At 45.2% G+C, this 24,474-nt stretch overlaps 1 protein-coding gene across 4 annotated transcripts in view; it reads right to left on the minus strand.

Annotated features, from left to right (window-relative positions):
* The window catches only part of LOC119178215 (RNA-binding motif, single-stranded-interacting protein 1), a 300,933-nt gene that overhangs the window by 179,925 nt on the left and 96,534 nt on the right, over window positions 1–24,474 (minus strand). For all 4 annotated transcript variants that reach the window (XM_037429409.2, XM_037429408.2, XM_037429407.2 and 1 more), the window contains exons 4-5: window positions 15,896–15,957; window positions 70–167 (exon numbers count right to left, since the gene is read on the minus strand). In XM_037429409.2, coding sequence (XP_037285306.1) covers window positions 70–167; window positions 15,896–15,957 — 160 coding nt within the window. The remainder of the gene's footprint in view (window positions 1–69; window positions 168–15,895; window positions 15,958–24,474) is intronic.

The raw sequence follows: 24,474 nt of genomic DNA on the forward strand, positions 1-24,474 counted from the left end.
CCGATTCTTGCTGCACACCCGTGCCACAATAAGATGTTGGTAAACAGATTCAACTAAATAAGCACTGACCTCTCCATCACGCCACATGCGATGCTCGTGGTTTTTGTAGAGTGTGCGCTTTTTGTTACCACCATCTGCAAATTTGACCAGTAGTGGCTCCTTGGACCCTGCGTGAAGGGACAGACAGGACAGTTAGACGTTTTGCCGCACTGTTCAAGTGAGCATTCAGTGCTAAAGGATGCGTTCTGTGACTTGATTGACATGTAAACGCCCCAAAACCACGCATGATTATGAGAGACGCCCACCTGGGGTTCTTCAATGCACACCCAAATTTGAGCATGCGGGCCTACAGAATTTTCGCCTCCCACGTTATATTTCTGTTACTAAGCACCCCCAAAACCTTCAATCATAGTCACAGACACACAATCATCATCATTAGATTGACTGAACCAGAGAAAGTGCATCTTGTTTTTCAAATCAAGCCTGTCGTGTGCTTGTTGCTGCCACATTGTACCCACAAACTTCTTAATGTTACCTGCCCACTTAACTTTTTGTCCCAATCCCTCACACGCATTGGCCTTCTCTGAAAATCTATCCAGATCCCCTAATGACCAGCGGTTATCTTATCTACATGCTAAGTGCCTGGCTTATGTGCATTTCTTCTTTTTGTTTCCAACTATGATATCTCCAACCCCTGTTTGGTCCCTTAACCACTATACCTATTGTTTTCCTTCCCTCTACTTGCTGTGTCGTCCTCAGTTTAGAGCGGCCCTGCAACAGTTTTTGAGTGTGACCAGAAAACGCTGCCGATCGGTAGTAGAGGCTCCCAAGAACATGTGAGCCAAATATTAAAGTGCAGCACGGGGACTGGATTTGATTGATCGATATTGGGGTTTAACGTCCCAAAGCCACCATATGATTGTGAGAGACGCCGTAGTGGAGGGCTCCAGAAATTTCGACCACCTGGGGTTCTTCAGCGTGCACCCAAATCTGAGTACACCGGCCTACAAACATTTCCGCCTCCATCAGAAATGCAGCCGCCGCAGCCAGGATTCAACCCCGCGACCTGTGGGTCAGCAGCCGAGTATAGTAAAAGCTCGTTAACTCGGATCTCACGGGACCGGAGAAAATGTCCGAGTTTATCGAATTCCGAATTATTGAACGGACCATGAAAACACAAAAAGAAAACGTACACTGCACAGACAAACCTTTATTTCTGAAAAAAGTGCGTTATTGTTGCCTGCCTCGCCGTCAGAATTTCTGACAGAATGATCTTATTTCATTTCATCAGGTGGTGGTGCGCACGTTCACAGTCGTGAAAACAAACGCAGAACTCCTCGACGACAGCGAGGGCTTCGGCAGCCTCGTGCACGGTGCGGTGACGTCGCGTCGGCTCATCATGTCTTTCAATATCATAACCTTTCTTTCAAGATCACTTGCTGGCTGCTGTGGCCGCTTAACTCCTGTGAGGGTCGCCATGAAGCGCGACGGCGGCAACAACGTGCAAAAACACAGCCGCAACACGCGAAGCCACAACACAGAGAACCAAGACACGAAGTAGTACACCAGTAGGCGTAGCATGGGCGTAGCGAGCAGCTGTTAGTAGACACTGGATGCGCCGGTAGCCCATGCGCTTCCGCCGGGTAAGGCCCCTGTATTTTTGAAAGGTAGCGCAAACCGTTGTATAAAAAGTGGAGGAGAATTTCCTCCCCGCCCTCTACGTCTCTCCCCACTCCGGCGCGCGTTTCTGCTACCCTATTGGACCAGGCGCGGCACGTGACCAATGAACCTTGTTGACCCCTCGTCAGGTTCGGCTCCGCCGGGCAGCGACGCCATGAGTGAGTGCACTGCATCTCGCTCCCACGTGTGTTGCCTTTAGCAAGGCGGCCTCAAATGCAGCGCAATACCGACCTGCTGTGCCGTTGGCTGCTCCAGCAGCATTGCAAAAGGCGACAAGGTTTTTGAGGTTCCACGAGGGAAAAATAATGAGGAGCGGAGAGCGGTATGGCTGCATCGCATCGGCAGGAAAAACTTCGATTGTCACCGAGGAAGGCTTTGTGAGGTAAGCACTCACTACAGAACTTCTCCGCGTAGACATGCCTCCGGAAGGCTTTCAGATAAAGCTCATCCTTGGTTCAGGTTCATGTTAAACAAAAGCAGCTTGAAGTTTCCGTCGACGCTTTCTCGCACGATTTCAACCACGATGACAGCTCGATCGTGTTTAGCTTGCTCGAATATTCGAATACGGCCACAACATAATTACTGTTGAATGTTTGGCGTTCGCGATTTGCACAAGGCTGTTTGCATTTTTAACGTAAGAAGCAAAATATTTTGCTTCGGCAATATCACATCAGCCAAACTGCAAAAATGCGATAGAGGATGTCGGTATTTTTCAGAAACACTTCACGGTGGATCAGTATGAGCCAACAATTCTGACACAAACTGGTATCAAGAAACTCAAGCCAAATGCGGTTCCTTCTATATTTGCGCATCGGCCTCTTCCGAAAGAGCGCAAGCCACCCCGCAAAAGGGGGAATGAAACGGTTCCTGGTGAGGCCCCTTTGTAGTTTCTATTCCTCTTTTGTGTTGTGAATGCGATTATGTTTTGGGGTGTATATGACAATACAGTGTGTTTGGATCGCTGGCAGATAGCATAGTTGCAGCATTTATCTTTATGAACTGTAAACCTGATTAATTCGGCATCCTATTCTGTCTTACTGTGGCAGCAAACATCCCCACCCCTACACTGTACTTGCTCAACTCTTGCTTACAGCTGTATCCTTGGATGAGCCAGAAACGTCAGTGGGCAGTTTATTTTGTGAGTTGACTGCGCTGTGATGACAAATGTTCGTGCCTTTAGACTGTGTACTTACGCAATTCATGCTTACAGCTGCCTCCTCGGACAACACAGCAACGTCAATAGACCGCGAGGCTATCTGATTTGATAGCGAAATTGTTTCGCCCTGTCGTTGCTCTACTGGAATGTTTTGCAGCGTTCGTGATCATTCGATGCTTCCCGCATTTTATTTGCGCGCTCAATAAAATCTACCTTCATCCCACTGAACGTTTGTGGTATTTTATGGATGAATCGTTTACACACGTCCCATTATGGAAACAGGCATGCATGTCCCAAATTTCAGTAGGGCTCTGTTGTTCCTGTACAAACTCGAGCTCTAAGAGCACTCATATTAACTTTTGAGAGGCTGTTCCACACTTATAAACCCAAGAGAAATTACACGAAGACCAGATTTTTCTATCTTATGAAGCAGGCAACAGATTAAATCAACCATGAGTACTGCAAAGGCAGATTCAACGCAAAGGCACTTCAGATTACTGCAAAGGCACTTCAACGGCAAATTACTGCAAGATTACTTCAAGGGCAGATTACTGCAAAAGCACTTCATGGTAAGGCCCCTAGGGGCCTTACTTCAACGCGCCGCGCGACAAAACGAAACCGTCCGGCGGCGCGCTCCGCGTGAGTCGCTTCTTCATGGCGGCTGAGAGTGGCGGGTGAGGAGGAAATGGCACGGGGAAGGGAGTTTGCGCTACCTTTGAAAAATACAGGGGCCTTACCGCCGGGTGGTGAATTGCGCCACCTAGCCACTTCCACCTCATTCACTATCATCATCGTCATATTCTGCTGCAGTTCGCTCAGTTTCGGTTCTTCCAAAACTCCGGTTCTGCCGTCGGTTACGGCAAGCGGTGCTTGAGCCTCAAAGCCGCCGAGATCGCGTGACTCTGGAGTCCCGATAGCCTTCGCCGGAGTTGTCTGAGATAACCGGTGCTCAGCTAAATCCCTCCGAATTAATGAGCATTTGACCTCATTGAAATATACACAGTTTTGCTGGGACCGCACCGCGAGTCCGAGTTGACCGAATTTCAGAGTTAACGAGGTACGGATAAACGAGCTTTTACTGTACCTTAGCCACTAGACCACCGTGGCGGGGTACTTGGACTGGAATTCAGAATAACTTTCAATGTCAGCTAAAAATTGCTTTCTCTTCTTTTGACAAATGGGAACAAGCTCAAAATTAACTTGTCACAGCTATTGTATCATCCATTGGCTGAATACAGCATGGCACACTCGGTCATATTAGGAACTCCTGTGGGAGGCCGGGACTTGTCCACACGTGCCCCCGCAATTACACTGAACAGCTGAGTATTCTAAGAAAAAAGAAAAAAAAGAGAGAGAGAGAGAAATACTCAAGGCCATGAGATGTAAGTGACATATTCTTTTTTCCTACGCCATACTTCCCTGTTTAGCTTTCAGCGCTTTCGTCTGAACAAGAGACAAAAGAATGCAATGCCAGCATGCGACAAATGTTTCCAACTCCGCTCGTACTGGATGGATTCTAAAAAATTGTTAGGCGGTGAATTTGTGAGGCAATAAGTTCAGGCTATACAGGCTTACCTCGGTGAAACTAAGAAAACATGCTCATTAGGAATGAAACTTCCCTATTGTGAAGAAGTACAGAAGGTTGACTCACACATTTGATAAGCCTGTGCAGTTGATGTTTCATTTTTCGTTTGTAGTATTTTTTTAGAGAGCTGTTGCAAGTTTTTCTAAGGTTTCTTCGTTCCAGTTACGCGTGCACATTTACCTCTTTCTTTCCTGATTATAGATTTCTCGTTTTGTGTGATATTGAATAGTACTATATCTATAAGAGAGGAAGGCGTGAGATTGCTGCGATTTGAGTTCATATATATTCGTCTGTTTCCAAATAAACGTGGATTGAAGTTAGCGCATGGTGTCTGCGTCTCTTTTCTCTCCGTTTTTTTTTTTTTTTTTTTGGCGCTAAAATATCGAAGTCATGAGTCTTCAACAGATTGGCCATTAATCGGACAGGTCAACAGCCCTTCTATGATAAAATCACCATCCTATGACAATCAAAAGAAAGGGTCCTCAGAAGCTGGGCAGAACTTGTAAGCCTGCGGAATTTTCTTCTCAAAGGTAGACGAATGCTTCCCCCAATGGGTCCCACGCTCAAGACAGAGTTCACAAGCCAGGTGGCCAGAGAGTTCATCTTTGGAGAGCATGGCATTGCCAAATACCTCATAAATTTTCTCCTCTGATTGATGCCATGATAAATTTTTCAAAAACATATTTTTAACAAAGGAGCTGTTTGAACTTGGCCAAACTCTGCTGTCATCCCACATAAACTGGTTAAGAGGATGTGCATGCTAAAGACACGAAGCATAGAACACAAGACACCATAACTGCCAACCAACTGCAAAAGGTGCACAGCAATGAAAAAAAAAAAGGTAGACACAATGCTTATCAGCACATGCTCAGGGAATTGGAGTCGGCACACTTGCCGACATGAAGCTCAAACCACTTCTCTTGCAGGTTTTTGCTGCGTTTTGGAAGGAAACTGCGCATCAGCCATTCGGTGGGCTTGCGGTACACCTATGCTCTTCCAAACCATCTTCGGATTCACCGCGCAAAGTGTCGTCAGCCGAAGAATTTGCATTGCTGGATGAGGGGGCACTGCGACGCTCTCTGTGTCGCTTGTGTTGACCATTACGACGCAGCGGTTACTACGGGTGTGGAACATCATGTGACCCAGAACTGGCATATATATTTGCGTGACACCATGGCTACGTCGAAATTGGAGCCGGCACGCTTGCCGACATAAAGCTCAAACCACTTCTGCTTTTGCAGGTTAGTGCTGTTCGTATGCTTGAAATTCCTAAAGCACTTATAGCGTTGCCGGCTCCTCCCACAAAGGCATGTGTTGTGTGTACTACGGTGCGAGTGTGCACCAGAGTTAATGAAAATGTTTCCGTTTCATTGTGAACCGTGTACTATATGTCGCTCTTCTTTTGCTTCTCTCTGGAGAGCTCAATCCTGGGCCTTTCGATAAAGGAGATTCGGATTACTTGAGGAAGTTGCAGGATACAATTAAGACTAAGTTACAGAATGTCGATACTAGGATAACTAACAGTGATACTAAGATGGCCGAAATAAAGAGCAAACTAGATGTGACTTAGGGCCATATATATAGCGTCAAGAAATTGGCACAAGAGCAAGCCACCGTAATTAAGGATCACACTCATCAAATACGAGTTCTGCAAAAGAAAAACAACGACCTCGAGAACAGAGGCTGTAGAATGAACCTTGTGTTTTACGGGATAGATGATAATGACCAGTATGAAACTTGGGAACAGTTTGAGGCGCTTGTTAAAGGCATCTGCACTGCCCAACTTGGATATGACCTGACATCAGTTCAAAGGGCACATCGGGTAGGCCGTTTTGATGAATGCAGAAAAAGACCTATTATTGTGAACTTTTCATCTGATAAAGAAAAAGAGGCCATTCTAAGGAAAGCTAAGAACTTCAAAGGTACACAGTATAGCGTTGAGCAGGATTATTCATTTGAAACGCTTACATTGCAAAAGAAACTTTGGGAATACGGTAAAGTGAAAAGGACGGATAAGAAGAATCAGGTTAAGCTAAAAGCCGATAAACTGATTATAAATGGAAGAGCGTTTACATGGGACAATGAAAAGGAAGAAGTCATTGCCTTGTCTAAACGATGACATGAAAATTATACTACTTGCGTTCATCATGATTTAATTGTTGCAGTGGTAAATTACTGAAACTGTAATGAATAAAATAGATGAGTTTGCTGGCTTGGTTGAGTCCGTGATCCATCCGTCGCTGATAACGAAGTGTTTCCCAACAACTATACTGCCTATCGTAAAGACAGGTAAACTCTTGGCGGTGGCGTTTTTTTGTTGGTTCATTCGTCTCTTTCATACTGTATTGTTGACATCGGTAATGACGCAATCAAGTCGGTTTGGTGTACTGTTGCAGTGGGTAACAATTTTTCTTTCGTGGCTGGGTCGTATCATCGACCACCAAGCGCAAACTCCGGCATTGTGGAAATATTAGGTGATATCGTTTCACAGGCGTCTGACCGATTTATATTACAGTGAACTCCCTTTAAGACGAACTCGAAGAAACCATGAAGAATTGTTCATCTTATCAGATGTTCGTCTTATCAGAGTCACCCTTGAAAAAAGAATTGGCTACATACCTAGGTGCATGCAAATATGTTAGTTCAAAACAAAGTATCAAATACTCTTACAGTGAAGGAAAAAGACACAAAAATAATTTATTTGAGGGAGTAACCTGATAGGCAACTGCATTCAAGTGCTCTTGCTCGGCTTGATCCAGTCTATAATGGACGTCTGTCGCTGTTGTGCACATCGGCGAGCAGCCACAAATGACGCCATATCTCCTAGCAATCTCAAAAACACTTCAATTCCTTCATGCTGCTCAAAAATAGTTCCCTAACAAACTCCACGTGGAGAGAGCTGTGGCTGTACGACGCGAGCTCACATGTTCCCGCTGAGAAACGGCATCGGTCATGAGAGTGCTCTCTTCGCGAATAGGGAGTCTCAGTCGTCATTTTGTTTTTTTACTTTTTCCCCTGCTTGCTTCTTCGCCGCCGATAGCCGATCTCAAAACTCTCTCACTCTCTCATTTTCTTCTTGTTTGCTTTGCCGCTCGCTCTGCGGGTCGAAGCGCGGGTGATGCCGCGGGCCATTCTTTTGTCGCTGCCTCCCTCTCTCTGCCGTGGCGCGAATTCGCTTCGCGCCGTTGCTGCTTTTGTATTTTCTTTCCCTGCGGCTGTGGTAATGCGCCCCCCCCCCCCAAAAAAAATTGCCATAATTCCTCTGTAGAATCGCCTCGATCTCCCGGTCTCCGCGAAAGTGTTCGTCTTAACAGAAGAGCAGGTACAAGGCTGTTCGTCTTAAGCGGATTTTTTTTGCATTGGGTCTATGAAAAACCAAACAAACGTTCTCACGTTGTTCGGCATAAGCCAGAATTTGTCTTAAATGAGTTCGTCTTAATGGGAGTTTACTGTATTATCGGGCGATTTTAATTTACCCGACCTAGAATGGAAAAAAAAACGGTGCGAGGTGTTGCATGCCAGGCGTACTAACCTAGAAATGAAAAACTTTGTTGGTACTTTTGGGTTGATACAGTACGTTTTGGAACCCACAAGACTTAGTCACACCCTTGATTTTCTCTTTTGTAACTCGCCAATAAAGTAAGTAATGTTGATATTATTCCAGGAATCAGCGACCATCAAGTTGTGGTAGCAGGTATTAGAACAAAAATTCAGAGAGTAAAAAAGCATACCTGTAGAAAGGTGTTCTTTTTTGATAAAGGCGACTATTCGTCAATTTCCGCAAGGCTTCTGGATTATTTGCCTGTATTTGAATGTTTGACAGAAAAACACAACGTAGATTACTTGTGGAATATATTTAAAAACAAGTTACTTAGATTTTCAGAGCAGTTCATACCAAGTATTGACTTAGATAAGCTTAAGAAGCGTAAAAAGCCATGAATGACTTACGGTATTCTGAGGCTGATTAAGAAACGAAGGTGCTTATTTAAAAGATACAAGAGAACAAAAGATAAAGTTCATTATAAAAAGCTACAGGAACTAACACGCGAATATAAAGACGCATCATAAAATGCGAAGCAGCTCCTCTTGAACGCGAATAATAAAGACGCATCATAAAATGCGAAGCAGCTCCTCTTCAAACGATTAAATGAAAACATGAGACTAAATCCTAAACCCTCCTGGCAGTGTTTAAAGGGATGCGGTGTTATATTCAGTTTCGGTTTTTACTTTGTGTTCTTTCACCCCCAGGGGGCGCGTCTGTCTTTTATGTATATATTCGATGTGTTGCGTACAATAAACGTCTTTTGTACGGTGGTGCTGCCGGTGCTTTTTACGTCTTTCGCAAACACCACATTGGCGACGAAGATGGGATAAACACGTCAAGCTACCTTCAGCATCGAGTGTCGTCCGGGTCCGCCCCACCATGAGTTTCTCCGGCCTTGCTCCGCCGCTGCCGTTCCTCCCGACGCCCGGCCGGCCGTCACTTCCATGGGAGGAGTGGGCGCAGACTTTAACAGTCTACCTTCTAGCGTCCGGAGCAGCTGAGTTCCCACCAGCGCGACGCAAGGCCATTCTTCTGCATTGTTTGGGGGCGGAAGGGCAGCGTGCTTACCGGACTTCACCTGCAGGGTCAAATGCCGCAGCACCAGCAAGCGCCGCAGCACCGGAAGTACAAGAGAAGCCTCCCACGGCCGCTACTGACGAGTACGAGGCGGCACTCATTGCCTTACGGCAGCAGTTTTCCACGTCGTGTAACGTCGTCGTCGAGCGTCATCGTTTCCACCGCCGCAGCCAACACGCAGGCGAGTCCGTTCATGACTTTGTTGCTGCTTTACGGGAGCTCGTTTCGCATTGTTCGTTCGCTTCACAAGATGATGCTCTGCGGGACCGATTTGTTGCTGGCGTTGTTTCCAACCGCGTACGTGAACGGTTGCTGCTCGAGGGTTCCTCCCTTTTGTACGAGAGCGCAGTGCGGATCGCTCTTCTGTTTGAGCAAGCAGCTGAAGAGCTGAAGGAATTTTATGCTTCGGTTGAGCCTGTTTCTCTACGGCATCGTTCCCAGTATTCGCATTTTCGCGAAAATTTAATTTCCAGCCAAAAGCGCATTTTCAGCAAAACTCTCCAAGCGCTAGCGGTTCGCGTGTGCCACAGGGGCCCCGCCCCCCTCGGCGAGACAGAGATAGCCGGTCCGTTTCACCACACTGTTTCCGATGCGGCTCGCGGAATCGCCGCGCATCAGCGTCGCAGTGCCCTGCGCAGGGAAAGAAGTGTTTGTTTTGCAGTATCAAGGGCCACTTTCAGAAAGTATGCAACCGCAAGCGTCAAATGCAAGGCAGGATTCGTGAAGTTGGCATCGACGACGATGCTTTGTCAGGGGGAAGTTCTGAGCAAGTTTTGACTGTGCAGCATCCCGCTCGCAGCGCAATTTACATACAAGTACGCGTAGCGGATGTCAAGTTGTCATTCCTTGTTGACTCAGGGTCGTCTGTTTCAATTCTATCAGAGCAAGAATTTCACCAACATTTTCAAAGCAGTTTGCTCCTCCCAGCTCCGCATGTCACTTTGTTTGACTATTCGAAGCGCCTAATTTCCGTGCTAGGCTGTTTCCAGGCAGACGTTCAGTTTAAAGGGCGCTCTGCACCACTCCTTTTCTACATCGTTCGCCAAGGAACTTGTCTGATAGGCCTTGACGGCATTAAGGCGTTAAATCTTCGAATACAGGGCTCCACACTTGAGTGCCTGCACACGTCCGTTGCCCCGCTGCCGCGTGTTAATGACCCGACACTTTGTCACATTCCGATGCAGTCAATAGAGCAACCCAGGCAAGCAAACCTTCCGCCAGCCTTGGAACACGACTTCGGTTCACTTTTCAGTCCCGAGTTGGGTCTTGCTAAGCGGTTCACGCATCGTGTCAAGATTCGGCAAGGCGTGCAGCCGGTATCTTCGAAGCTGCGCCGCCTTCCATATTCACTTCGGGAACCAGTGTCAAATGAACTTCACAGGTTGCTGAGCCTTGACATCATCGAACGCATCGATGCTTCTGAATGGGTTTCGCCCATTGTTGTCGTTGACAAGAAAGACGGCACCATCAGAATTTGTGTTGACCTCTGGGAGCCTAACAAGGCTATTGTACCAGACAGCTTCCCGTTGCCTCAGACAGAGGAACTCCTTCATGCCTTGATAGGCGTGACACACTTCTCAAAACTTGACTTGGCTTCTGCCTACCATCAGGTTCTTTTGCACCCTGACAGCAGGGACCTGACAGCCTTCATCACGCATCAAAGACTTTTTCAGTTCAAGAGAGTTTGCTTTGGGTTAGCTTCCGCCCCAGCGGCATTTCAAAAGATGATGGCCACAATTATAGATGGCTGCCCTGGTGTGTTGTTCTACATTGATGACGTCATAGTCTTTGGGAAAAGTGCAGAAGAACATCTTTTGAACCTAACAAAGGTCTTGCAGAAAGTCAAGTACGCAGGCCTGAAATTGAACGACAAATGCCTCTTCGACGTTTCAGAACTTCCTTTCCTAGGGCATAAGGTCACTGCACAAGGTATCTCGCCGCTTCCAGAGAAAGTAGACTCGGTTGTTAGCACTCCAGTGCCAACAGATGTTGCTGCCCTCCGTTCATTCCTGCATCTTGTAGAATACTATTCCAAGTTTGTTCCCCGCTTGGCCCAGGTGGTCGAGCCTATGCGCGTTCTGCTTCGCAAGAATGAGCCATTCATCTGGTCAGCCGAAGCAGACAGCAGTTTCCGGAGGGTCAAGGAAATGCTTTCTTCAAGTACAGTTCTCCACATGTTCGATCCATCACTTCCAGTCATCGTGTCGACCGACGCTTCTGACTGTGGGCTGGGAGCCGTTCTGCAGCAGCAAAATGGCCATGAGCTCCGCACAGTGGCTTTCGCGTCTCGTACCTTGTCACAAGCGGAAAGAAAGTACTCGGTCGGCAAACGCAAAGCGTTGGCATGCATTTGGGCGTGCGAACGATGGCACACTTACCTTTGGGGTCGCCATTTCAAGATTCGAACGAACCACCAGGCGTTGGTATCTTTGCTGTCTTCGCAAGGACGTGGCAGAAGGCCACTTCGAATCGCACGCTGGAATGTGCGACTCCTATGCTACAATTTCACTGTTGAGTACTGCAAGTGGTCCACCAACACGGTGGCAGATGCTCTTTCTCGGCTGCCAGCTCCTGCCGCGCAGGCACAGCTGGCCAAGGATGAAGAAATTGTGTCGTTGGTCGAGTCGGCTTGCGTGACGAAAAAAGAATTCAAGCAAGCCGTCCTCAACGATGGTTGTCTGCAAACGATCAAGTCGTTCGTGCTCGGTTCTTGGCCACCACAAAAGTCCATACCAGAGAAGGCAAAACCTTTCTACTCTGTGCGCGAGGAACTTTCTGTTGTTGATGACCTTCTACTGCGCGCAGAACGCCTCGTTGTTCCGTCCTCACTCACGGCTCAGTTCATCGCCGTTGCCCACGAGGCACATCCGGGCATCACGCGCACAAAGGTGCGACTTCGTGAGCTATTCTGGTGGCCACGGATGGACAAGCAAGCTGAATCTGCCGTGAAAAACTGTCACATCTGCCTGGAGGCAGATAAGTCTGCCAAAACATCGCCAGCGCCATTGCAGCCTATTGACTGGCCTGAAAGGCCATGGCAGAAACTGGGCCTAGACATTGTTGACCCATTGGAACATGCACCTCACAATAGCCAATTTGCTATAACACTGGTCGATTACCATTCCAAATGGCCAGAGATATATTTCTGCAGCGAAGTGGCCACAAGCACCGTGAAAGACTTCTTAACCAGTGTTTTTGCCCGTGAAGGATACTCAGAAGAGATTGTTAGCGACAATGGGCCACAGTTCACTTCACGTGAATTTGGAACCTTTCTTCAAAACCGAGCCATCAAGCTGTCTCATTCGTCTGTATATTACCCCCAGGCGAATGGGCAAGTCGAGAGGTGCAATCGAACTCTGAAGAACTTCATCCAGGTTTCACTCCTCGAAAGGAGACCTATCCGACAAGCAGTTACGGACTACCTCTCTATTTACCGCTGAACTCCACAGGCTACCACTGGAGTTGCCCCAGCAGTTCTGCTGCATGGGCGAATGCCCCGAACCAGATTGGATGTTGTGGAGTTTTCGGCACCAGCGTTTGCAAAAGACCCAGCAAAGGAACTGGCGCGACTGCGCCAAAGGGTCTGGCTTCAACAGCGAAGCAGTAAGGAGTACACGGACCGCAGGAGAGCTGCTAAGGAGCCCAAGATAGCTGTGGGTGATTTCGTTCGTATCAGGAAGCCGTGGGTCGCTTCGAGGGGGATCGCTGTTTTTCCTCGCCAACTGAGGTGTTGGGGAAGAGGGGACCTGCCTCTTTCAGACTTGCAGATGGCCGCACATGGAACGCCTCCAAGCTTTCCCGGGTTCCTGAGAGGGGCACGAGTCCACCATACTAACGTTCGGAGCTACCTGCGCCACAGCTTCCGGTTCATGTGCCGCAGCCTGCCCTGCCGCCGCCTTCTCCCGGGTCGCAGCCGCCGCCTCCTGGCGTACTGCAGTCTGCCGTACCGCAGTCGCCTGCTCCTGATCCGCAGCTGCCTGTACCGGAGCCTGCCATGCTGCCGCCGCCTTCTCCTGGGCCGCAATCGCGGTCTCCTGGCGTACTACAGAGCTCTACAAGCTCATTACGATCTCCAGCCATGCAGCATCACCATCGGCCGTCCCGAGAGCGCCACCCACCGGTCTGGCTCAAGGACTATGAGACCCGCTAGTTGCCTGTGTGTATAGCACAGTGTGTATGTAGTGTAAATATGTACATGTATACAGCGTGTAAAATGTACAGTGCATACATAGGGGTTTCTTATCAACACTTACTAACAACTAATCACTACATATAAGGGAGGGAATGTTATATTCAGTTTCGGTTTTTACTTTGTGTTCTTTCACCCCCAGGGGGCGCGTCTGTCTTTTATGTATATATTCGATGTGTTGCGTACAATAAACGTCTTTTGTACGGTGGTGCTGCCGGTGCTTCTTACGTCTTTCGCAAACACCACATGCGGGTCTGATCCCGTTGGAATAAACGATCTTATTTTCAATGGACGCACTCTTTCCGATGATGCAGAAAAAGCCAAGTGCTTAAATAATTACTTTCAATCACTTATTCTTCCCAAGTCTGCACTGAGCTCACCCTTGCAAGGTAGTTGTGTTCCCCTTATGCAACCACTCGAAATTGGTGTTAGCGGCATTGAGGCCTTGCTCGGGAATCTTGACGAAAGTAAAGCTACCGGTCCTGATGGTGTCTCTCCAAGAGTTCTAAAACAGTGCGCTCACCCCATTGTGCTTTTTCTTTCTCTGATCTTTGAAAAATCTTTAAAGCCTTCGACACTGTTTCCCATTCTCTGCTCCTTGAAAAATTACGAATACTCAACATAGATGAAATAATTTTTAATTGGATCGAGAATTGCTTGGCAGAACGCCCCCAATGTGTTGTCTTGAATGGCGTTAAGTCAAATTTCCTTGAGGTCACGTCAGGTGTCCCACAGAGATCTGTGTCGGGGCCTTTGCTATTCATAATTTTTACTAATGACATTAACGTAGGCATAAGGTCAAGTATACGGCTCTTTGCTGATGATTGCGTTGTTTACAGGAATATCCAGAATGACCATGATGTCTTTGAATTACAGGCTGATCTTCAACGTATTCATCAATGGTGTCTTAAATGGCAAATGAATTTAAACACGATTAAGTGCGCCCATGTGTGCTTTACAAAGAAGAAATAAATAATTGATGCAAATTATTATTTGTGTGGAAATGATTTAGACAAAAGATCCAAGTACAAATATTTGGGAGTGTTATTTCGCATGATTGTTTCTGGAATGCGCATGTGGATTATGTGGTTTCCAAAGCTGCAGTAGCATTGAACTATATCCAAGGGAATTTGAAATGTGCAGATGCCAGCCTTAGAAGCACGGCTTACCTCACTTGTATTCGACCAATTTTAGAATATGCCTGTACTTTTTGGGACCTATCACAAGTAGGTTTGATTAATAAATTAGAAAGAATTCAAAACAGAGCAGCCAGGTTTGTCTTGGGTCGGTATGGAAAAAATCACAGTTGTACCGAAATGAAAAAGGAGGTAAACTGGGAGTTGCTGTCATCCCGTCGTAAAAAATTGCGTCTGAAGCTTTTATACCAGATATTTTATAAAAAAACGGGAATTGACGGTGACATTTACTTTAAAAAGCCAGATTATATTTCTCAACACACAGACCATGAACACAAAATGCAGGCTATGCCAGGCCAGGACGAACCTGTATGCAAATTCGTTTTTTTGTAAGAACTATCAACCAATGAAATTGTTTGACATCTCTGCAAGTCAATGAAAATGTATTTTTTTCAACTCTGTAACCCCCCTGCTGTAACGTCTCGAGGCAAAGCGGGGATATATATAAGAATAAAGAATAAGAGATACGCATTAATACAGCATGCTTGGTGGTCTATGGGAGAAAAAGTGTTCAGGCATCTTTTTTATGCCATTAGGCAGATGGCTCGCGGCATGCCCTACCCCTATTATCTATATGCCAAGTCTCATGTGCTGGAAGCATTTCTTCATGGGAAGTGATGGTGATGAGGTGAAGAAGAGCATCCATATAACTGGCCGAAACATATTGGTGACTACAAAGACACGTTACTCACTAATGCTTATCAGCAGGGAAGGGTTTCACATATACATTGTTTTTTTCCGCGCTTGTATGCCTAAGTCAGTTATGCCCAAGAAGCTAGTCCAACAATTCACTTTGTTTAGTACAGTCCAACACCGCTATAACCAAACTTACGCTGCAACAAAAATTTTAGGTTTTCTCTCTCATCAGTCCATACGATGCATACTTGCCAAAACCACTTTTTTTCTGCTGTTCCACATTAATTAAATGGGACGATGCAATTCCAGGCACAGATTTTTTTCCATGCAGTAAACATAATCTCAGACATTTTTATACGTTTTCAAAACAAAAATGTGTCTAAGAAATCTAAAACACGTGATAAAACCACTGCTGTTTACTAAGTATGGGGTTGCTTGATAGCAACGGCAATGAGACTTCCTTGCTTTTGACCAGCAGCTTCTTTTTGAGCTACAGACACTCTGAAGATCAGTCGCCGAGTTGGTAAAGTTTCCTACATACTGCTGATGTGTGCAGCCAAGGAACGATGCCTGGTTTGTTGCACTTACACTTGCATCAATCAACATAAACATGCCGAGTTTGATAAGCAAAACACCCCTTCCAAGCATAGCAAACCAAGCAGTAATGTGGTTACGATCACTGCCACGAGAAGTGGTGAAAATTGCACGAGTCACCAGGATGGACAGGGAGGAAGCAGCCCTTTCCCCTGCAGTGATGATGACACAGCACACAATGCAAAGCACCCGCAATGTCAGTGGTGTGCATGAAAGACGCAAAGTGAAAGTGGCTTACCGGCAAGCACCTTCCCATTGAAAGTGGCAATAATTTGTTCGCATTTCTCCTTTGACTCCATTCTGCACAAAGAAATAAAAACATCTCTCAGTTGCATTTTATGAAATCATTTTACTTCGCTTTCATCCCAGGGCAACACCACACATTCACCTTCAGAGCCAGGCACTCCAAATTAAGAAAGCTTGTACACTGGCTAAGCACTGTCCATTTTTCATGCCCTTAAAGCTCCATCATTGACTTGCACACTTTAATCTGGGCCGCCTATAACGTAGAAGCAGGGTCCGTTACATTCCTCTTGCGCTGCTTCACCAAAACACAGCTTTGTGATTTCATTTTGAAATTTTCTACAATTGAATATACATTTTGATTCAATCACTGCATGCTTTTCAGTGGCATCCTTCACAGGTTTTCCCAAACCTTACATTACCTGGCTAAATTAATTTATTTGTCAGTTTTAACGTCCCAAAACCACGCTAAGATTATGAGAGACACCGTAGTGGAGGGCTCCGGAAATTTCGACCACCTGGGGTTCTTTAACGTGCACCCAAATCTGAGCACACGGGCCTACAAAATTTCCGCCTCCACCAGAAGTGCAGCCGCCGCAGCCGGGATATTACCTGGCTAAATAGATGCGTGGGTTATGCTAAAGTATGTTGCAGCCATCAATAATCTGACCATCAGCTGAACACCTGGTCTTTTATACAGCAACCACTGAACCTTACATCATTACTCCTGGTGCCTGCGTAAGCTCCCGAATAAACTACACTTTTCACGCAATTTAACAAAGTTATCACAAAGCTTCTCAAGTGCAGTCTGAGCCTAGTGTTATATGAATGAATAAGCGTTAAGCCTGGCAGTTTCCTTTGTGCAAGGTGGGCAGAAGAGGGGATTAAAGCAATGTCCCGTCCTACCCTCCATCGATGATGATGGCGGGTGCCAAGTGTTGCAAATACTTTTTGCGGCTGAGACCCAAGTGCCTGCCACAGTGCTTTAAAAGAAAAAGCGATACGAAAAAAAAAAACGCAGCCTTTCAGAGTTTTTTCTAAATGCACATTTGCACTCATTGAATAATTGTTGCAAGAACACTTGCTTGATACCCACAATAGCATTGATAATAAAAAAATTTGTGTAATAAGATGGCATTCGCTATGCTATTTTTCGTAATTCTTCTGAGCAGTGTGGTATCTGGTAAACACTTGCACGGAATTTTGTGCCAATTGTTCCTGCAGTGGCTGACAACGAAGAATTCTACCTAAAGTCGGTATGTGCCACAATTAATAGCTGAACAAAAACAGGCTTTTGTAGTGGGTTCGAGCATTTGACAACTCATTCATTGCGCTATTCGCATTGTGCGACGACTGCTTGTTCTTTCGCTGTTTTAAAATGCTTTATAAGCCGTATTAAGGCAATTGCTTCCCGACATCAAGCCTGCCTAAGGCAAGTTTGCCACCAAGTCACAAGCACCAGCGTAGCTTAGTGGTAGAATACTGGGCTGGCACCAAGCGGACCTGGGTTTGAGCCCCACTGTGTCTTTGATGCTAGGTCATGCCTGCCTAAGGCAAGTTTAACAAGTTACAAGCACTGGCGTGACTCAGTGGTAGAATATTGGGCTGGCACTCAGCAGACCCGGGTTCAAGCCCCACTGTGTCATTGGTGAAAGGTTTTTTTTTTTTTTTCTAATTTCGCGCGATGTGGTTACGGACATCGGCGGCTGCGTACAGCAACTATTGCACATGATTCGAAAAGTTATCTCATAACAGCTTTCGCTGAAATAATCCGTTTGCTGAAGTAGATCACGTTAGATCTTATTTTCTAAGTGCTCAGCCTTCACTGACCAAAGCGCGCGACGTAGCTCATTTACCCTCTCAGTATCGGCGGCATCGGCCGCCATAGACACCCAGAAAAGATGATATTCACAGAAAACGTAGATGCTCTCAAGCATGTTCCTCTGATGAACCTTTTCAATGACTGCTCACTGGGGGCGGCTACAAATGTGTGCGCAATCTATTCCTTCCCTCCTGCCCGCTAGGACTGGTTTTGCAGCTTTGGCTCACTAAGCCAAGGGTCTCAATCATCCAGCATGCTGTCGAGACACTGAAAATGATGAAAGCTTGAAGTGAGAATTTTAAAACTTGCAAAAAAAAAAAAGACTTAGAATCTTGAAAAAGAAAAAAAAGGCTGTGTGTGACTTTTGGCGATGGTCAACCCACATGCTGGTGCTATGAACGCTCAAATCGGTGAGCACTCATAAACCAACTGTTTTGTAGGATCGCTTGATTTACCACACCACTGTACTGAAGTTTTGAAACAGGAATGAAAAGATCTGCATTACCATGCACGTGAACTGATCAGCTTTCAACAGCTGCACACTCACATTCGCGGAGGCCCGGCAAGTGCGCAGGGGGTGTGAGAAATTTCTGTCCCAATGAAACTCTCAAGGTCCCTCATGCATTTCACTAAGATGATTAGAACGCCAAAGCAGTCTTATTTCTCTTCTCAGACAACTGTATCCCCCCAACGAAAGCTTTCTGCACCTCACCCATTTGTCAGTTTCTCAGAGTCTGCCCACTTCTCTTAAGCACAGAATACTACGTTACAATTCAGGTTTAAAGGCGAATAATAAAATGGAAGGTTCCAAAACTGGTCCATTGTCCGCTTCGGTGAAGCAGCTGCTGACCCGAGGGTCGCTGGTTCAATACCCGCAGTGGCGGTCACCTTTTGACGGAGGCCAAATGGTAGAGGCCCATGTGCTGCGCAATGCCTGTGAATGTAAAATAACACCCTAGAGTCGCAATTTCCAGAGGCCTCCACTACAGCGTCTCTCATAATATCTTGGTTTTGTGACGTAAAACCCCAGATATATTTATAATGATTAATTTGTGCACCATGAAATTTGTAGAAATGGAAGCTTTGCAGTTATCTTTGGCAAGTTCTAAATTGCTAACAATTAATGTGATCATGAAACAGAAGCGAGATACAGAAGTGAGATACGAAGCATACAGTGGGGAGGCTAGTTGGTAAGACATCTAAAACATAAAAGTACGCCTACAATAATACACAAGATGAAAAATGTGGACGAGATTTATTTGGATGAAGCTTCTTTCCAGCATGCGCACCATCAAACATAACTATAAATCGTGAATGACAACGTACCAAACTATAAATTTAACGTTTTTTTTTTTGTACAAGTTTAATGAAGCTTCGCTGATACATTTACCAGGCCTGTATTGTATAATACCCCTGTCACACGGCCACCACCAAACTCCGTTGAACACCGTCAACGTAAATCTCCCCTAGGGGGTTCGACGGAGAAGGAATTGTGGCAGTGTCACACGGCAATGGCAAGGTTGCAACAGTTGCCGCGAGGGGGCTCAGCTGGCGCTGTTTGATTTTCAGAAAAGCATTCTAATTTCATCTCTATTAATTTTTTTTGAATCCTTGTTGTGCGGTTTTTACAAAAAAGTACTATTAAGTAAGTGTGCGACTAACAAACCATTAAAAATAATCTCAAATAAAAATGCATTTCCTAAATATAGCAATGCTGCTAGTGACACAGGCTACATTGTGCTTTTAGTAGTTTTCTTGCCGGTATACATGCTCGGTACGAAAGTTCTTATGCTTTCTTGCCTCTTGAGCGCACATTTTGTGTTCTTCAGCCATGAGTGACACAGTGGACGACGTGAGGAAGTGGTTCGATATTGTGCTGGTAATGACGTTGATCGGCTGGCGCCGGCCGGCCCGACTCGCGAGGCACGGTGTGTAAAGCATTCGTGTTGAGAGTAAGTGAACTCTGGCGGGCGTAAATGTATGTAAACAAACACGCGTAGTGATTGAGTACTACAACAAAAAAAAACTTTTAATACTGCCAAAATGTATTATTCTTTCACTGCAGCCACTTTGTGCTCGAAATTTTTCTCTGACCTCTAGACTGCTGGGGACGAGAGTACCTCGTTTCGCTGCGAAGGGAGATCGTTGAACGTCCTTTGCGAAATGCTCTGTTTACGTTCATTTGCGTAAGGGTGGCCGTGTGACATGGACCGTATCTTCGTTGTCGTAAGGACAGGGGGTTAAACGGTCTTCGCATGTGCCCGTGTGACAGGGGTATAAATCAGTGAAACTCAGTTACACCTGCTCTATGAAGTTCGTCGAACATATTCGAAACATTTAGTGTAATGTTATTTCCTTTATACAAAAATAAATAAATGTACAGGATGGCTAGCAGTATGGTTAGTGAAGTTTTGGAGGTTCGTGCAAAAACATGCAGCCTGCGCTTGGGTGTAGTTTTTTTTTTTTTAATGTAGTTTGGAAGGGGACCATAAGAAACTATTAGTAGGGCAGAAAGCATTGAGCTAGGGAGGCTGGAAAGCTATGCGAGTACAAGTTTTGCCTTCACCACAGGTCTGTCTGCCTGTTTCAGACTCGTCAGCAGCATTGCGAGAAGAAAGCGTGACTGATGTTGAGTGACAAGGTGGGTCGGCTCAGTAAGTGCCCCTCTTCAGCATGCGCTACCTCCATCCTCTGTAATGTGCTCATGCTGCCTAAAGTGAGCATTTGAGTGGTAACCTTGTGTAAGTGGGGTCGTGGCTTACTGCAAGCACTGATATATCTATCTATCCATCCATCCATCCACCTGTCAGTCAATCAATCAATCAATCAATCTATTTATTTATCGACCCGACCGCTACACACCAGCTTATTACTTCTGATGTAGGTAGTGCCCAATGTTGTTGTTGGCATTGTTAGACAACTGTAAACAATTGGTTATGTGAAACATAAGCGACTGTTCCACATGCTTTTACGTTTTTTTAATATTTACTGTGTTTATTTAAAGGGCCAGACAAGTCAGGCGATGGCCAGCAAAGATGATGATGATAGTGATGATCCTTGTAATACTGGCACACACCCACAAAGAGAGATCGGTCAAGATACGGGCGGCAGGATCTTTAAGTTAAAGGCTTATGGATTTAGAAGCACACAGTAACTTTGGACTGAAAAAAAAAAAATATATATATATATATATATATATATATATATATATATATATATATACACACACACACACATTTTTTGAAAAAAGAAATTCTGTGGGTCCGGTGCAAATATATTTAAGAATAAAGGAGCACACTTACAAAAATTTGATAATTGTTTACTCTACGTTTCGGCCGTGGCACGGCCTTCGTCAGGATTAACAGAAATACGAGTATGTGGCCGCTTTTATGGGCAGGCATGAACACGTCAGTACAAAACACGTGCGATCAGCATGTGAGTGTCACAAAAATTCTTTTAAACAGCCGTGACTACACTACAAACCATTAAAATCTAATACAATAGACAAGATTGTGGGCATGTAAACGGCATTTTTAACATTCACCATTGACGACGAGGATCACGCATGAAAAAAATAAATATGTGATAACCTTTAGGAAGTATATTATACGTCAGGGATGCTTCTTTAAATATTTGTCAAAATTTCGGACGTCAGGGCATCGTAGAAAGGCATGACACTTTTCCTACGCATTCGTTAATGCCAGATAACAGACTGTTGAACTTGTGAATCAAGAACGATTCTCGAATTTCGCGATCATGGTGCGATTTTAAGCCAGATTCTAATAGTGTTACCATAATCTTGTCAAACGAATGACCTGGTAGATGACAATGCTTGGACAATGGAAGATGTGGCAAACTGTTTACGTGTGAATTGTGGTTGTTGAAACGGATGCGAAAAGATGTCTCGGTTTGACCGATGTATTGCATGTGGCAGATTGAGCATTCAAGTGAGTAAATGATGTTGCTGCTATCGCAGTTTAAGTCCCCTTTAATCCTAAGTGAAAAGTTAGATGCCGTGCTTTTAGCAACAGTTGCAGTGGTCATGTGCGCACAAACTTTACATCGCGTTTTTTTACAGGGGTGACAACCAACGGGAGCAATGAATCTAGTCTTGGAAGAAGTTACCATGTCGCGCAAGTTCCTTGATCTCCGATATACAACCCGTGGTGATTCAGTGAAGATGTCCTTAAGCCGATCGCTCTGTGTCAGTATGTTGTAATGCTTTCTGAGTATATGCGACACGTTAGGAATAGATGCAGAATGCGTTAGAACGAGGTTGGTTCGGGAAGGTGGCGCTAATCGCTTGTCTTTACTGATGAGCTCTTTCCGATCGAGACATTTGGCCCGTTGGAGAGCGTCGTCAATTATTTGTGAAGGATATTGTTGTTCGGTTAATGCTTTACGGAGCTGGTCACAGTTGCGAGTGAAATCCCTGTTGTCCGAACAAATTCTTTTAAAACGGATAGCTTGGCTATAGGGGATACTTGTTTTGCAGTGTTTGACATGGCTACTTTTAAAATGAAGATATCTTTGTCGGTCAGTGGGCTTCCTGTATAGGTTTGTCGTTAGTTTACCATTGCTTAAAGCTACATTGACGTCAAGGAAGTTTATGGTGACTGGTGAATAAGAGTGGGAAAAGGAGATGGATGGTTCTACTTTGTTAAAGTCTGCAATGAAAGAATGTAATGCCGCTTCACCATGGTGCCAAATTAAGAAAATGTCGTCAATGAAGCGTTTGTAATAAAGTGGTTTAAGGTCACGAGTGGCGAGAAAGTTATTTTCTAGAATGCCCATGAAGATGTTCGCATAATTGGGACCTATTTTTGTGCCCATAGATGTGCCGCTGGTTTGAACATAATGTTCACCGTTAAATTCAAAGTTGTTAAGCTCGAGTATCAGTGATAAAATAGTGCCCAAGGTGGAACCGTCGATGGGTTTGTCATTTACCAAGTCATTGTATGCTTGGAGTACAGAACGAATCCCGTCCGCATGGGGTATATTTGTGTACAGTGACACCACATCTAGTGTGACCAGAAGAGCCTCACTCGGAACACGCATATTTACAATGTCACGCAGAAAGTGATTAGTGTCCTTGACATATGAAGAAAAGTTAGGAGGAATTGAACTAATTAGGCTGTCTGCATATCGAGACAGGCTTTCCGTAATGGTTCCTATTCCTGAAATTATTGGCCGGCCTGGATTATTTTGTTTATGAATCTTAGGAAGCAGATAAAATCTACCAGCTACCGGACTCAGGGTGACTAAGGATTTAAGCACAGTTTCTGGAACTTTATTTTTTCTTACAAGCTCTTTTAAAGTTTCTTTTACTTTGGTCTTGAATTCCTCGGTTGGGTCGTAGCTCAAATGTCTGTAAAATGTGTGGTCATTTAATTGCCTGTAGGCCTCACGAAGGTAATCAGCCTTGTTCATTATTACGATTGCTCCCCCTTTATCGGCCGGTTTGATGACGATGTCGTCTCGAGAAGCCAGGGTCTGGATCGCTTGTTTTTCTTTGTCGCTTAGGTTGCGCTGAAACGGCGATTGCTTTTTGTATGCTTCGAGTACATCTCGCTGCACTGCTCGGATGTAAATATCGAGACATTTATCCCTTTGGGAAAGGGGATTCCAGTGCTTAGTATAAAAAAAATGCTGTTTTGATAGATGGAGGCTGAATATGAAAGTATTCGCGTAAACGCATGCTTGCATGCGAATACTTTCATAATCAGCCTCCATCTATCAAAACAGCATTTTTTTCTACTAAGCACTGGACTCCCCTTTCCCAAAGGGATAAATGTCTCGATATTTACATCCGAGCAGTGCAGCGAGATGTACTCGAAGCATACAAAAAGCAATCGCCGTTTCAGCGCAACCTAAGCGACAAAGAAAAACAAGCGATCCAGACCCTGGCTTCTCGAGACGACATCGTCATCAAACCGGCCGATAAAGGGGGAGCAATCGTAATAATGAACAAGGCTGATTACCTTCGTGAGGCCTACAGGCAATTAAATGACCACACATTTTACAGACATTTGAGCTACGACCCAACCGAGGAATTCAAGACCAAAGTAAAAGAAACTTTAAAAGAGCTTGTAAGAAAAAATAAAGTTCCAGAAACTGTGCTTAAATCCTTAGTCACCCTGAGTCCGGTAGCTGGTAGATTTTATCTGCTTCCTAAGATTCATAAACAAAATAATCCAGGCCGGCCAATAATTTCAGGAATAGGAACCATTACGGAAAGCCTGTCTCGATATGCAGACAGCCTAATTAGTTCAATTCCTCCTAACTTTTCTTCATATGTCAAGGACACTAATCACTTTCTGCGTGACATTGTAAATATGCGTGTTCCGAGTGAGGCTCTTCTGGTCACACTAGATGTGGTGTCACTGTACACAAATATACCCCATGCGGACGGGATTCGTTCTGTACTCCAAGCATACAATGACTTGGTAAATGACAAACCCATCGACGGTTCCACCTTGGGCACTATTTTATCACTGATACTCGAGCTTAACAACTTTGAATTTAACGGTGAACATTATGTTCAAACCAGCGGCACATCTATGGGCACAAAAATAGGTCCCAATTATGCGAACATCTTCATGGGCATTCTAGAAAATAACTTTCTCGCCACTCGTGACCTTAAACCACTTTATTACAAACGCTTCATTGACGACATTTTCTTAATTTGGCACCATGGTGAAGCGGCATTACATTCTTTCATTGCAGACTTTAACAAAGTAGAACCATCCATC

The sequence above is a fragment of the Rhipicephalus microplus genome, chromosome 1, assembly GCF_043290135.1.
Source record: "Rhipicephalus microplus isolate Deutch F79 chromosome 1, USDA_Rmic, whole genome shotgun sequence".
Classification (NCBI taxonomy): domain Eukaryota; kingdom Metazoa; phylum Arthropoda; class Arachnida; order Ixodida; family Ixodidae; genus Rhipicephalus; species Rhipicephalus microplus.